The sequence below is a fragment of the Pinus tabuliformis genome, chromosome 1_1, assembly GCF_031772625.1.
Source record: "Pinus tabuliformis cultivar Carrire ecotype Pingquan chromosome 1_1, CPIR1, whole genome shotgun sequence".
Classification (NCBI taxonomy): Eukaryota; Viridiplantae; Streptophyta; class Pinopsida; order Pinales; family Pinaceae; genus Pinus; species Pinus tabuliformis.
In genome coordinates this window covers 123,475,161-123,491,048 of record NC_142297.1, presented here as the reverse complement: position 1 = coordinate 123,491,048, position 15,888 = coordinate 123,475,161, and the positions used below count along the sequence as shown (strand labels likewise).

The window sequence follows — 15,888 nt, the reverse complement described above, 5'->3', positions numbered from 1 at the left end:
GAAAACCCTACGGTAAGTTTTCTCCTATTGAAGCTTCTTTCTTGATCAATGCCAAACCCTAGATCGTTGACTAGAAGATCCTCCAAGCACAAGTCAAGTCCTTCCTTTTCTTTGCACTATGTCTCCCCGACACTTTGTCCACCTTCTTTTGGCACTTCGTTCCTCGGCACTTCGTCCTCCTTCAGACACTTCGTTCTTCCTTCCACTGTTAGTAGTCCTTCCAGAAGAGACTTATCTTTTGTACTTAGTGAGATCTTTCACCTAATGATATTCCTTCCTTCTCTTGACCAACAGAGTTCCTTCTTGATGTGACAACACTGCAGCCCTAATTCTCACACGCGTGAGAGGTCTTGTTGATGTTATATGGCTCATCTTTCCTTCATTTGAGGTCCTTCCTTCTTTGCTTGGATAGGAGGCCTAGTAGGCCTAATTTGTAGCCCAAATGATGAGGTATGTTGGGAGATGACTTGCTGCTGTCCTAACCGTAGATAGCCCTTCCTTTTCTTCGCAAGTGTGGTTGGTATTGGCCCTAAAACAGTCCCAAAACCTTCGCTCTTCCTTCTTGCTTCTTTGCTACACTAGAGGCTCCTTCTTCGTCCATTTCTCAGCTTCTTTTTCAGTCCTCTATCTTCGTTGATTTCAAAGTGAGTTGCTTGTTGTTTGAGGGAGTGGACAACCTCTATATATAGAGGATTGTCCCTCCTTTAGACTGACTTGTAGGCCAACTTGCTGCCTTGAGGCCGAGTTGACTTCCTTTGCTTCGATGGGTGATTTTATTGGTGCCATTGCTTCTTTTGATGGTGTCTTTGCTAGGAGGAGACTTGACTTTGCTTGGAGGTGTCTTCTTTAACTCTTATACATAAATATACATAATCTAACATACCCTTAAGGTCTTCAACATAATTCTTTTGACTCATTAACTCACCTATAGCACTTTAACATGTGCTAGACCTACTTCAATGAGCAAGAAACTCATTGACATATATTATAAAAATAATTTTTCTTTTCTTGAATAAATACAAATATCAAAAGTACATTTATGAAGACCGTACATAGTTACATTTCCTTCAACACTCCCTCGTAACTAGGGAGGTATTCATACAACATTACAACGTGTTTTGCTATTATCAATCTTGAAGAATTCACATAAGAGAAAGTGGATTTGCAATCCATTTGTTATAGCATCATAGTAACAAACATTGTATCCACAACAAGGCCTTGACTGACAACTCTATCTCTCAATAGATCAGAGCACAATGTTGGCGAGACCAATGACATATAGACACCATAGTCATTGTCTCTCAAGGTCCATAACCACCCGGGTGTTCATTGAGTATGACCTTCTAGGACTATTCTTATCTTGGGTTCCCAACCCTCAAAGAATATCGGTCCTCTTTCCTACTCTTGTCTTGGATGCCCTACACATCCTCAAAGAGTATTAGATGCCAAATGATTACCCAATCCTCCCATTCTTTTGTCACAAGTGAAGACAAGAATGTTGTGTCTATTCCTTCCCCGAGAATGAGGAGGGCATGCCCAAGTTTCCTTTGACAGGTAACTTTCTCAAGTTCCTTTGAGAACTTGTCAAAACTCCCTCTTAGCTAGGGACTTGTCCATACATCAACAACTTCTTCTTCGTGGGTCCTTCAGCTGCTCGATTTTATTCTTTCCTTCGATGTCATGAAGTCTTTGTTTGAACTTCCCTTTTGGTAGGGCACCATCCATCGATCACTTTCCTTCCTGGTTATTCATGTCATTGCTTCCTTCGTGGAAAGTGGCCTTCTTGTCATATATCAGGTTCTCTTGTCATCTAGTCATTCTTTGTCATCTTGTCTATGCTTCGGACTACTCTTCACATGGATGTTTCTTTGTACTTGCTTGTTCCCATGCTTTGATCTAGTAGCCCTTCATGACTTCATCTTGATATTGCTTCAACATTAAATGGTGCTTTTGTTGGATGGATTTTTCATCATGACATCTTCGTAGAGTAGAATTAGTTATCTGCATCTTTAATATCTCCAAGGCCTTCATAGGTGTCAAGGGTCCTTTGATCTTTTTCTTCCTTTGTCAAACATTTCATGCCTTCTTTCGGGAGATGTCTTCAATGTATCTTGTCAGATAGTGATTCTTTGTGATCATGGTGTTCTTCACATGCTTGATCTCTTTCTTCATTTGCTTCTTCATGGAGAGATTGGTCAACTAACTTCTACTCCTTGTGGGAGCACTTCTTCATTGCTTGCTTCTAGGACTAGTTAGCATTTCTTCTTCACATGCTTCTTAATCAACAATCTTACTCCTTATGTGAGTATTTCCTTTTGTTGACCTTCATTGTATTGTAGTACATGCCTTTGAACATGTCATTGGTGAAAGAGATTCTTCCCTACTTGATCATGTTATATAACTATTCCCATGACTCAATAATATACATATAATAACATGACTAAATTTTGATGCATACAAACTTCATCTTGATTCTCCTTTGATCATCTTAGCTTCATTTTGTTGTCCTTAGTGTAGCCCTTCTTGCTTCATCTTAGCTTGCCTTCATATCATCCTTCTCTTGAATCCCATGAATGGGATTCCCAATGAGACCTCTGCTTTTTTTATGAATCTTCTTTTGAAGATTCCATCATAGGATCTTGAAGATCCTTACCCTGCAAATGTTTCTTTCCTTTTGATGATGGAGGTCTCCTAAGATTCTTGATCATGATCAATTTTTTTTCATTGAGGATGAGGTCCCATTCTAGGTATACTCCTTCTGCATGAATATCTTGCGCTATATCTACCATGCTCCTATATTCTAGAAGATATTTCTAACCCAACGTTTGGTTCTATTTATAAATGCTCCTTTTACATGAGTATTTCGAACTCTATGTACATCATGGTTCTAGATTCTAGAAGATGTTTCTAGCCATGCAATTTTATTCTATTCCTACATGCTCCTATACTACTCAAAAATTTAAAAGAAGACTTTCAGTAAAGAGGTAGACTTAGTCATAGTAGAGATTCAGAGGATCTTCCTTCTTTTGCTTCTTGTCGTCTTCTTTTATTTCTTGAGTCATATGAGCTTCTTCCCTTTTTCTCATGTTGTTGTTGTCGTTCTTAAGTTTAGGACAATTCCTTTTGTAGTGTCCATATTCTTGGTATCCAAAACATTGGATTTTGGACATGTCTTTGTTGTTTGTTCTTTGTGGACCAAATTTTCCAAATTTTCCCTCTCTTGGCCATGGTAGCAAATGCTTGCTCCTTTGATCCCACATCTTCCTTAGCTTTGAGTCTAGATTCCTCTGTCTTGTATAGAGACCACATTTCACTTAATGTGGTAGCTTCCTTCTTGGCATATATGCTTGATGTGAAGTTACCACAGTCCTCAAGTAGAGCATTGAGTACTACGGTTGTCATTGTCGGACATGACTTCCCCTAGCTCTTGAAGTTAATCCCTCATCTCAGAGATTTTCATGAAGTAGGGAGCTATTCCTTCCTTTGTTATCTTCATCTTGTACAATTCATTCCTTAGATATATCACTTTTCCCACTGTGGATACCAAGAATAGCTCTACTAGCTTATCATAAATTTCTTTTGATGTCTCAAATTTGGAGACATAAGGAATGAGAGAGTCCTTGATAGATTCTATTAGAATCCTTTGAGCTCTTGTTTCATCCTTATTATACTTCGCAAAGGCTTGAGTTTGTTCCTTCGCAGGGATAGTGATATTCCCTTTGATATGTTCTAGAAGTTCATTCTCCTTGAGAAGTAGATTAGTCCTCTTCTTCCATGCAAGAAAGTTATTGGTACCTACCAATTTGTTGCTTTCCTCAAAAAAAGACATTGATGTATATTCAGAAGGGGACATATACTTACTTGATAGATTTTGAAATGTAGTTGACTTCTTTTCTCCTTAAGGTCTTGATGGTTTGCTTTCCTCGAATCTTGATGTTCCTCAAGATGTTTTCTCCAAGTGGGCTTGCTTGATGATTTGTGGCTTGATGTAGGTCCCTCTTTGATCTGCTCTTCTTTGTAGGTGCCTTTATATAAGGCTCTTCTTCTAGCTTTGTAGTCTCCCCTGATGAATGATAGATGATAGACCTTCTTGTCCTTGATGTGATAGAGACTTCTTGGCTTGATGCTTCAACTTTTGTAGATGTCCTTCCTTGATGAGTGTACTTGAGATGCATTTCCTTGATGTGTCACCTTACCTCTGATACCATGTTGAAGAATCTAGGGCAATGAGATGTAGAGTGATTCTTCGGGACTAGATAACAATTTGTTAAGTCTTTTTACAATTTGTCTTTGTTAGCTTAATATTCTTCTTCTCTTATTAATGCATCTGTGTGTACTTCATCAAACTGCTATCAAAACATAAAACAAGAACACAAGATATTGGCTTTCTGCAAAGGTCAAAACCTCTCTTCTCTTGAGAAAAAACCCTTCGGTAAGTTTTCTCTTATTGAAGCTTCTTTCTTGATCAATGCCAAACCCTAGACCGTTGACTAGAAGATCCTCCAAGCACAAGTCAAGTCCTTCCTTTTCTCTGCACTATGTCTCCCCGGCACTTTGTCCACCTTTTTCCGGCACTTCGTCCTCCTTCTGGCACTTCGTTCTTCCTTCCACTGTTAGTAGTCCTTCTAGAAGCGACACTTATCTTTTGTACTTAGTGAGATCCTTCACCTAATGATACCCCCTCCTTGTCTTGACCAACATAGTTCCTTTTTGATGTATAGTTGTAGGCTGTGTGACAGCACTGCAGCCCTAATTCTCGCACGTGTGAGAGGTCTTGTTGATGTTATATGGCTCCTCTTTCCTTCGCTTGAGGTCCTTCCTTCTTCGCTTGGATAGGAGGCCTAGTAGGCCTAGTTTGTAGCCCAAACGATGAGGTATGTTGGGAGGTGACTTGCTGCTGTCCTAACCGCAGATAGCCCTTCCTTTTCTTCGCATGCACGTGTGGTTGGTATTGGCCCTAAAACAGTCCCAAAACCTTCGCTCTTCCTTCTTGCTTCTTTGCTGCACTAGAGGCTCCTTCTTCATCCCTTTCTCAGCTTCTTTTTCGGTCCTCTATCTTCACTGATTTCAGAGTGAGTTGCTTGTCGTTTGAGGGAGTGGACAGCCTCTATATATAGAGGACTGTCCCTCCTTTAGGCCGACTTGACTTCTTTTGCTTCGATGGGTGCTTTTAATGGTGCCATTGCTTCTTTGATGGTGTCTTTGCTAGGAGGAGACTTGACTTTGCTTGTAGGTGTCTTCTTTGACTCTTATACATAAATATACATAATGTAACATATCCTTAAGGTCTTCAACATAATTCTTTTGACTCTTTGACTCCTATAGCACTTTAATATGTGCTAGACCTACTTCAATGAGAAAGAAACACATTGACATATATTATAAAAATAATATTTCTTTTCTTGAATAAATACAAATATCAAAAGTACATTTATGAGGACCAAACCTAGTTACATTACCTGATGGAATTCTGATGGTACATGAAGCCACTGATACATCCACGGGCATGGAGTCTTCAAAAAAACAATTTGGGTACACTTCAATGGTCAACACCATCAAACCATATCATTCATTCGAACACTTTATATATACCTTATTACTCTTATAAATGGATTATTTTACTATATTTCAAGTATTTTGGATTATTTAACTGTGTGCACGAACTCTATTTCTCAAATGGTATGAACATGAATATGGAATAATACAAATAATAAATAATAATAATTATGAAAAGGCATGTCAAAGAACGGTCACAATTTAGAGAGCTATATATTCTACTCAATTAAAGGCAAGTTATTATCTACATTTTCCTGGCTCGTAATCCTAATTAGGAGAGTCATTTGATCTGTTACTATTCTGAGACAAACGAGTGGCATGATTGACAAAACCAGTTTCAAGATATGAGGAAGCAATTACTGGAGAAAGATATATCAGAATCACCTGAGGGATTCTTGGAGCCTTCCTGAATATCTGCCATATTTCATCACCGGCAATCTCATCCCTCTCAAGTAGAATGTCTAATTAAAATAGAAAACGAGACATGTAAATTTCCAATCAGGTTGAGATGAAATACTTGTACAGTTAAAAGGATAAAAATGAAATTCAGAGAACATGTCCATTACTAGACATTAAAACAGAACACTGATTATCATGAGCTATTTGCAAAGATATCTGCCTTTACAAAATATAAATTCTCAGAAATATTTACCATGTAAGCCCAGGCTTGGATATGCCCACCTTAACTGGTTAAAGAAATTATAATATCTAAATAAAATAAAAGGTTCCCTAGTAAACTCAAGCTGTGTGGAAGATCTCTCAATTTTAAATATATTGACTTCTCAAGTACCTGCAATGGTCTCTATTGCAGAACGATACTCTTTCAAAGCAGATGAACATTTCTCTACAGCAAATCGCACATATTCATTCCTTAGTGCTTCTATCTTTGGACCAAGCTGCATTTGAATAAGGAAAAAATTGTGTCATGTATTCAAGCATCTAGTATCAATATCATTTGATTCTCCTTAGTTTTACATCAAATGTTAGTGAGCACAAAAATATTTATCTCACCATAGACCAATATGACTTAAGAGTAGAATGCACATAAACATATCAATATCAAGTGACATAAAATACTATAAAATAATATGTAAATAAATACTTATGTTGCTTACATGCACCATAACATCCTCTTCAGTTCTATAAAATATTTTTCCAAGCGCGGTCATGCCAGTCTGTAGAATGAGATACTCGGCATACACGCCAGCTTCTGAAAGGGCTGCTCCTGATAACCAAGATAAGTGGTCTTTCCCGAATATTTCCTCTTCAATGAGCCTTGCTGTTTAATCATAATAAACAGGGAAGAGGTAAGGCCTTCAAACCATTACTATTTACTCCCAAATGAAATATTAAGTGGTGTCAATATTGACGATTATTAGAATTTATTATGTTACATTCCAAAAAGGCTGCGTATGCCAAAGTAACTTTGTGACAAATGCAGCAGAACAGAAAATGAAACAGAACAAGTTTTTCTGTTCCAACCTAATATTGACATTAGTTCAACATTTCTCTTAATTTGTATCTTCTGCTAACATGCATGTGTGTGCATCCATTCCAGAAACATGCAAAGAATGAAAATCACACTAGTCTACAAGTTCATGACCCACATTTGAATCTTATTAATAGTCTCAAGGAAAGCAATAATCCCCAAAACAAACTATTTTCAATTAGCACTTGCAAAGCAAAAAATAAAACTATTAGGTACTGAAAGAATTTTAAATGTTGCACTTAATCTTCTCTTTAGTTTCCTTTTTGTTGAATTCAAAATTCTCAGCAAATCTCATCAATACACCATACATTTTGTGTATAAGAACATAGAACAACATTGCAAAAAAGACAAAATGAAAGATGAATCTGGCTGCTAGAAATCAACTAGAATGAGATGAAACGAGTGTCCTTGAATGTATAAATGATTAGAGGAACAAAAGATAGGTAACTAGTTTTGCAACTATTTTGTCACAAGTCCAAGGAAGCAGTTGTGCAAATTTTTTCAAAGTTCAAAATCATCAGTCAGCCAGTTATCATGTCATTGTAAACCCAATTTCTGCAAGTTGTAATGTAAATGATGTTAGTACGAATGTTAAATTATGTAACAACCTAGGTAAGCCTATGATTTTGGCAACGAATTTCATCCTAGGAGGTTTGTCGTCCCACCACATTATGTGTGTTTCTAAACACAGATATGTTGAAATATGTAACTAGGTTCGGTCTTCATAATGACGTGTAATCATGATTTTATGTAATTGATGTAAAGAAGAAAAATAAGATTATTTTGTAATGCTTGAGTCATGGGTTTCATGCTCAAGGAATTTTATTTTATAGATGAAGCTCCCATTGTGAGCTATTATGTTTGGTCATCAAGGCATAAAGTCTATTGAGTCAATGTCAAGTATTGAAGACCCATTTGGGCATGTTACACATTGAAAAAAGAAAATTTATTTGACTCACAAACCCTCCAAGACATTGTCACAAGAACTACCTCATGTCGGCCTTCAAAAGGAGATGAAAATCATTCTAGAAAAGCATGTTGGCCTATCCAATGGCAAAAGTCGACCTATTTTACATGGACAGATCACTACATATAGAAGTGCTCAGCCTCACTTGAAGGATAGACTCTCAAGCATCTGAAATACATCTAGAAGTGCGAGAAAATGAGAAATAGAAGCCTATCATCCAGCGAACAAAGAAGGAGAAGAAACCGAAGTATTTTGGCATTGTTCTTGGGTCATTTTTCTTGCACATGTGACAAAGGTTAGGGTTTCTGCAATAGGGTCACACCAGCCTTTGGAGAAGCCAAGAAGAAGGTCACTAAACCAACATTATTGCTAGCCGAGGTCACAAGGAGAAACCCTCAAGTCAAGCAAAGAAGGAAAACACTATCAAGATCTATAATTCAGCCCACATCTGTGAACTTGCAGAAGTTTGAGGCAGCCAAGAATTGCAGGACTATGGAGGAGGGCTGAAATTTCAAAATAGCCGAATTTTGCAATGCTAGAAGTCAATTTTACTAGAGTTGACTTGGGCAAGAAGAAGCAGTGAAGAAGGGTCTTGTGACTTGGCCTTGGAGAAGTTGTTATGTCAAGGGTCTTGGTCTTGGTATTGAATAATTGAAGTTTCTATAAAAAGAAGAATTCGTTTGGATTTTCCTCTCAAGTTGGAGAGGTTTTGGCCCTAGCTAATCGCCTACCTTTTGTGTCTCTTGTCTCATGCTTATTTATGTTTTGGTAGTTGTTTGATGATAGAAAACATTAACATTAATCAAGAGAAAGAAGAAGCTAATTAAAGACTAAGAAAACTTACATCACAAGCAGTTATCATAGAAGAGAAATCACCAAATCCCCATGCCCTAGATTTCTCAACATGGGATCAGAGCTAAGGTGACAAGTCAAGGAAGGTGTTGATTTGGGGTAGCATCGGATGTGCTCTAGCCACGAAATTTGGTGGAGAGGTTGGGGCACATAAGATCTCCAATATCCAGAGAGGGTTTGGACAGATTCTAAGCAGATCACGAAATATTAAAATAATTAATATTTTTAATGGAGTCCCTAAGTCTAAACATAGGGAAAATAAAATATTAATGTGTATTAATATGAATCTGTGTTAGAATGGTCCAAAAGACATGGATCAAGCCAGATTTAATCTTAGCCATTGATTAGGGACTTAATCTTGGCTGTTGAGATGTCAACAAGAAAAGTATAAGAGGAGGCTTGAGGGGCACTTGGAGAATATACAGAGGGAGACTAGTCAGTTCAATTTTTGGAGAGGGGTTTGTTGAGAAATTGAACAAGTGGTTTGGTGAGCAGTCAAGAGGTAGCAAGTATGGAACAGAGAGACAGGAGATCAACGCAGAGGCAGAAGAGGCAGACGCAGAGGCAAAGTAAGCCACGCAGAGGCAACAAAGACTGCGCAGAGGCAGAAGGGCCTGTGTCATCCACGCAGAGGTTGCAGGAGTGACGGAGAAGGTCAGAGACGCCGCGCAGAGCCTCAGTAGGTTGACGCAAAGGGTTTCAGGTTGACACAAAAGTCAATAGGGCCTATGCTGGATCAAAAGAATTGCTAGAAATTTGTCTATCTGTGGGCTATGTTACCAGGATTCGGATACGGATACGTATACGGATACGGATCCGGATACGGATCCGAATCCGGATCCGCTAGTTTTTTGAAAATGCAAGATCCGGATACGGCAAGGATACGTCACGTACAAAAAAATAAAATATAATAATATTTTTAAAATTTTAAAAAACACTTTAGAGTTCAAAAATCAATTACTCCATTGAACCATCAAACACTTTTAGAACCGAAACCATTAGATATATTATGAATAGGAAGACTGAAACACTGAAATGATGCATCATCCGTCATACAAAGTAACAAAAAAGATCATAATATCATAAATGTTAACAGTAAATACATTTACATATCTTCAAATGGATCTCTATCTTCTGCATATTGCAACTCTACATCATGAATAGATGATGGGGGTCCTGGAATGTAGGAAGTTGCATCAGTAGGCTGGACTAGTGGTGGAACAATGTCCTCAAGTGGGTTGAGGTGAGTCATGGCATTTAGTGTCAGGTTCAAGTCAGAGATCTCAGGCTCCACATCCCACATCCTATTCGGACCTTTTTTATACTCTGGTTCAACATGTGATAGAAGACGGAGGTTGGAATGAACATAAACAAGATCCTCAGCCTTTGCCGCTCCCAGCCTGTTTCGCTTCACTGAATGGATGAAGCCATATGTACTCCAATTCCTCTCAGCTGATGAGGAACTAGCAACCTGTGATAATAACTTGGTGGCTAAAGTAGAGAGATGAATGCTATCCCCACCATGGAAGCCCCACCAAGTAATAGGATCAAGATGTCCTCGATCGTCCATAGCTACTGGATCTGAAAAGCTACCTGTAGACTGTACAAACCCTCCAAATTCTTGGCGGACTTCCATTGCAACTCCCATATCTCTATAAATTTTCCTCAAAGCTGTTTTGTATCCTTGTACCACTTCAGAATCCTTGTTTGGTGCTGTTCTACCTGGTAAAGACAAAACTTTGGAATGATAGTATTTAGGGTGCAATGCATATGCCAGAAGGTGTAATGGTGTGGTCATTTTGTTCCACCTTTCTGTAACTATGTCTTTCACTAAATAATAGAATGTTTCATCAGGGTCATTTTCACTTGCCCTGATAATTTCCCTTATCCTCTCTAACATACTATCAATGTTTTCATAAACTTCCCCCAAGCAAGGTGTATCTGTATCAAATGCCCTGATCAAGGTCAAGATTGGTTCAGTGAACCGTAGAAGATATTGGACCTTGTCCCACCATGCATCATCAAGAATGATGGACTTGATTTTTTGCCCTCTATCAGAAGTGGAAGTCCTCCATGATTCCCAAAGAGGGTCAATGACCATTGCTTGTAATGCTTGTCTCACCTCCACAAGCCTCTTTATGACAAGAGTGTGGGAGGCAAAACAAGTTTCAGCAACCTACAAGTTTCAAAAAGTACAAAAGTCAAATCTCAAATTGAAATGAGAAATCATATATAAATTTGCAATTAAAAGAATTTCCAATACAAATAATATTGATTAAAAGAGAATACCTTTAGTAGCTCCAACTTTGCAAAACCTCTATAAATGGCCTGGGACATTGAATGATTGGTTATGAACATTTGGATTTCCTTTGCTGCTACATATATTTCATTAATCCATTCAATCTCACCAATCTTGGCAAGCATAAGGTTCAGTGAATGTACTGCACATGGAGTCCAAAAGATGTGATCATATTGACTCTCCACAATCAAACCTGCAGCTTTACAAACTTGTGCATTGTCCGTAATGACTTGGACAACATTATGTGGCCCCACACTTTCTATTGCCTCAATAAGAATTGTGGATATGAAAGATGCATCTTTCTCTATTCCACTGCAATCAATAGCCTTCAAAAACATTGCCCCTTGGGGGCATACTGCAACAACGTTAATTAATGGACGGTTTCTTTGATCTCTCCATCCATCAGAAATGATGGACACCCCTGTTTTTGCCCATGTATCCCAGATTGCCTGTAGTTGTCTATCCACAGATTGTCTTTCTGATGCCAACAAAGTAGTGCGGACCTTTTCATATCCAGGGCTTTTGTACCCTTTCGGCGCTTCATTCACTGCTTTAATCATTTGTTGCCAATAAGGGGAACGTACCAAATTGAATGCTAGCCCATTTGCATAGATGCAACGAGCTACATGTTCATCAGCTATCTCTCTACCTTGATTATTGAATGATGCTTCAAGAGGGCCTAGAGTGGGCCTTTTATTAGTTGTGGCAATAGGCCTAGATGGCAATGGAGGCCTAGTTGTAGAGCTTTGCACAGGGTACTTTCCCTTAGCATGCTTCCTATCAGCAACGTCTTGCAAAGATGCATAGAATTGCATTTTTCCAGGACTCAAACCTTTGCCAAGTTTGCCATTTGCATCTTTTGGTCCGGTTCATACTTGCACCCCTGTGTTAGTTTGACCAGTGAGATGGGCCTTCACTCTAGTATATGAGCCATTTTTTATATCTTGGCATTCATTGCACTTCCATTTAAATGAACCACCTCCGGGATTTTTTCCAATAATCTCCACATACTGCCATAGAGGAGATTTTGGGTCTGTCTTGATGATTTCCCCTTCACTCTGCTCGCGCTGTGATGGCTCCATAATGATATATAAATTTAAAATTACGTTACTCACAACTGCATATAAAATTCAAAATATAAGTTATAACATATTAAAATTTAATAATATTAATTATCCATACACAATTTGAATTAAATAACTAAGGGTATTGCTATTTAAAAGCCTGAATTTATTTTTATGGGTTACCAACAGCTATCATGGCTAAAATGATGGGCAAAAAATGATGGTACTTTGTTGTTGAGTCCCCCTCTTATTGTTCATTCTAGGGAAGATCAACCATTAATGTGAAATGTCAAGAGAAAATAAAAACAGAGCACCACAGCCAAGAGAAAATAAAAACAGAGCACCACAGCCAATGAACTACATCAGGTTTAGAGGGCTTGGAAGATTTAGCGGTAAGTAATATCACAGTTAGGAAAAGAAATCAGCCGAAAAGAGCCAAAAAGGGGCCCTCTCAGCACACAAATAATCCAAGCTTTCAAGAAAATAAAGATCAACCAAATTTACTAAAATAGTGATTTTCATAGTTTGTCTTGCCATGCACTACACAGTACAATTGAAGCATGAAAAATGTAATCCTTTAGGCTTTTTTCTATTTGAGAAGAAAAGACAGAAATGTTACTATTTAAAAAAGAACCGTTTAGAAAATATATTATATATCTAATGGTTTCCATTCATAATATATCTAATGAGGCATAACGAGGGTATTGCCGCACTGCGGTTATAATTTAATAAATTTTTAATTTATATATACCGTATACAGTTCAATAATCAAAACCCCTATGCCATATCAATATGGTCCCAGGTCTCTACACTAATTCGATACAGGGCAACAAGTTTTAAAATTTCGACCATAACGACAGCCACACACAGATGCGGGACCCGTTCTATGCTTCAGCCTTCTGCCTGTGGACTTGACTTGGGAACACATCGGATTAAAAAACATTAACGCGGCTGTGGTAAACCGTAAACCCGGAACCGGAAAATAAGATGGGTAAAGACTGCGGCTGTGTAAACGCTGATAATGTAAACGCTGATAAATTAAACGCGGCACAATGGCCATAATATTAAAAATGTAAAATACCTTCCGCGGTTTCTGGTCCAGCCGACACACTGCGAAACCTGAACTGGAACGCTGGGCCCCCTGAAGCTAAACGCCAAGAAATTCGAACGCAAAACGCCAAACGCTGTTCCGCTGTTCCGCTGTTCTGTCTGTCTGCCGACCAATGGGGGACCACCAACCTTTTACGCATACATCGAAAAAACCCTAAACTAAACTCCAACGCATACCTTTTCGCTTTTTCGGTTTCAAAGTTCTGCGGGTTCCGGCGTTTGACTGCTATACGTTTCCGGGAAGGAATATCCGTTTCCAAACTCCGTCATCCGCCACGTGCCGTTTTCTATACGTATTTCTCCGGATCCGTATCAGATCCGAGGATCTCTGAGTAGCGGCTGCCGGATCCGGTAACACAGTCTGTGGGTAAGCTAGTTTGGCACCCTGTTGTACTAGAAAATTGCTAAATAATAAAATCCTTCCTTGCTGCACCAGTTTTCCCACATTGGGTTTTTCTGGGGACATTAGTCCAAAATAATTGTGTCAATGTGTGCATATGTTTGTTTCTGTATTACAATGTGATATCTGCAGCGGTATTTATTTTAATGTTTGTTGAAGTAATTTCTTGAATAACTTATGATGAAATAAGTAGGATAAGTAAATCCGTTGCTGCAGTGATAGAATTTTCACATGGTATCAGAGCAAGTAATCAGAGATAGAAAGGGAAAATCAGTTATGGGTCGAGACCACGATGCAGAGGCATCCACCTCAGGGGACTCTCACAGATTTTCAAAAGATTGCACAAGAGAGAGAGATTTTGATTTCTCTATGTTGGCTTCCAGGTTGGAAGAAGAAGTGGCGTGCATGACTAGTGTTGCATCATTAGAACTATGGTATATAGACAACGGAGCCTCATGGCATATGACGGGAATCAGGGAGTGTTTCTCAGAATCTCAAGAAGGAAAGATGAACTTTCAGATCACCATGGGGAACAAGGCAATGTCTACTCTAGTAGGAAAGGGTACGATAGTTTTTCAGACAAAATCGGGAGAGCGGTTCCGTGCCACAAATGTACTGCATGTACCAGGATTAGGGATGAACTTACTTTCTGTGACACAACTACAAGGCAAGGGCTATGACGTATACTTCATCAAGGAAAAGGTATACGTCAAACACCCAAGCTGGAAAAAGAAAGTGCAGATCGGGATCAAAAGTAATTGGTTGTATAGACTACAACTAGAATCTCAAATGGCACTAATAGGCAGTCATGGGGACAAAGACCTAAACGAACTATGGCACAAAAGGATGGGTCACTTGCACCATGGAGCACTAAGAATTCTCAGGAGCACTGTAACAGGAGTTCCGGATTTGAGTACGGAACGAGATGATGTATGCAAGGGATGCCCTCTAGGAAAGTATACCAAGGAGGCATTTCCTAGAAGCAACCACAAGGCCAAGAGTGTACTAGGATTGATACACTCAGATATCTGCAAACCTATGTCCATCAAAGCTCTCAGTGGTGCTGAGTATTTCCTTACCTTCATTGATAACCACTCAAGGAGTTCAAGGCTCTATTGGAAAATCTGACAGGTAAGAAAATGAAATTCTTGCACTCAGATAATGGTGGAGAGTATGTCGATAAGGACTTCACCGATTATTGTGCTAAGGAGGGCATCAGAAGAGAGTGGACAACTCCCTACAATCCGGAGTAGAATGGGGTGGCAAAAAGGAAAAACAGAACTATTGTAGAGGCAGCTAGAGGCATGTTGTATGATCAAGATCAATGTTGCACGAAGCCCCCCCCCCAACGGTTCCAAGCCCCGAAGCGTGTCCTGTACGGAAGCGCCTAGGAAGCTTGGCCGGAAGCGCGCTTCCGAATTTTTTGCCGCTTCCTGGAAATTTGGAAGCATGGTACGGAAGCGCCGCTTCCGAAGCACCGAAGCGCGCTTCGTACGACGCTTCGGAGGAGGAAGCGTACACTTCAGGACGCTTCCGGAAAAGCGTTTAGAAAATTGTTTTTTTTTTCAATTTTTTTTTTTAATTTTAGGTGAGTTTGCTTGTTGGGGGTGGGTCCACCTTGGGTTAGGGTGACGAATGAAGGCAAAAAAAAATATAAATATCGCAGATGCTCCCTCATGGTAATGTTAAATTCTTAAAGTAAAAGGATAAAAATCCTTTTACTTAAATTTTTAACATTACCATGAAATGACTCAGGATGTTTGAGAGTGGTTCCAGCCTCATTGGACTTCATATGGAGAAAATAGAATTTCATATCCTATTCAAAATTCAGCAGACTTAACAGTTTTCAGGAATTCAGGATCAATGGGATTGTGGCATTTCATTAGATTATATCAAGTATGAAGGTATGCGATTAGCATTTAATCATGAGCACCAAGCCCTATATGTACCCTAGTGTTGGTGGTGTTAATTGTTGAACTCCTTTGTCACGCGGCACGCCCTTAGCAAAAAATTACCTTTCAATCAAGTCAAAATCATCGATCAAGCATGTTAAGCTTTTTCTACCAAATTTTAAGTCTTGAATTAGGTAGTTTGATCAAAATTGGGCAATGTTGACTAATATCCCTAGACAATCGAGGTAGAGGCAAAGGC

At 38.9% G+C, this 15,888-nt stretch overlaps 1 protein-coding gene across 2 annotated transcripts in view; it reads right to left on the bottom strand.

The window, feature by feature from the left end:
- Positions 1-15,888, bottom strand: part of EMB3144 (AAA-type ATPase family protein) — a 385,432-nt gene that overhangs the window by 51,502 nt on the left and 318,042 nt on the right. The window contains exons 12-15 of one of the 2 annotated variants that reach the window (XM_089391628.1): positions 6,672-6,835; positions 6,347-6,452; positions 5,941-6,017; positions 5,460-5,513 (exon numbers count right to left, since the gene is read on the bottom strand). In XM_089391628.1, coding sequence (XP_089247754.1) covers positions 5,460-5,513; positions 5,941-6,017; positions 6,347-6,452; positions 6,672-6,835 — 401 coding nt within the window. The remainder of the gene's footprint in view (positions 1-5,459; positions 5,514-5,940; positions 6,018-6,346; positions 6,453-6,671; positions 6,836-15,888) is intronic. The other variant, XM_089391629.1, reaches the window with a different exon arrangement.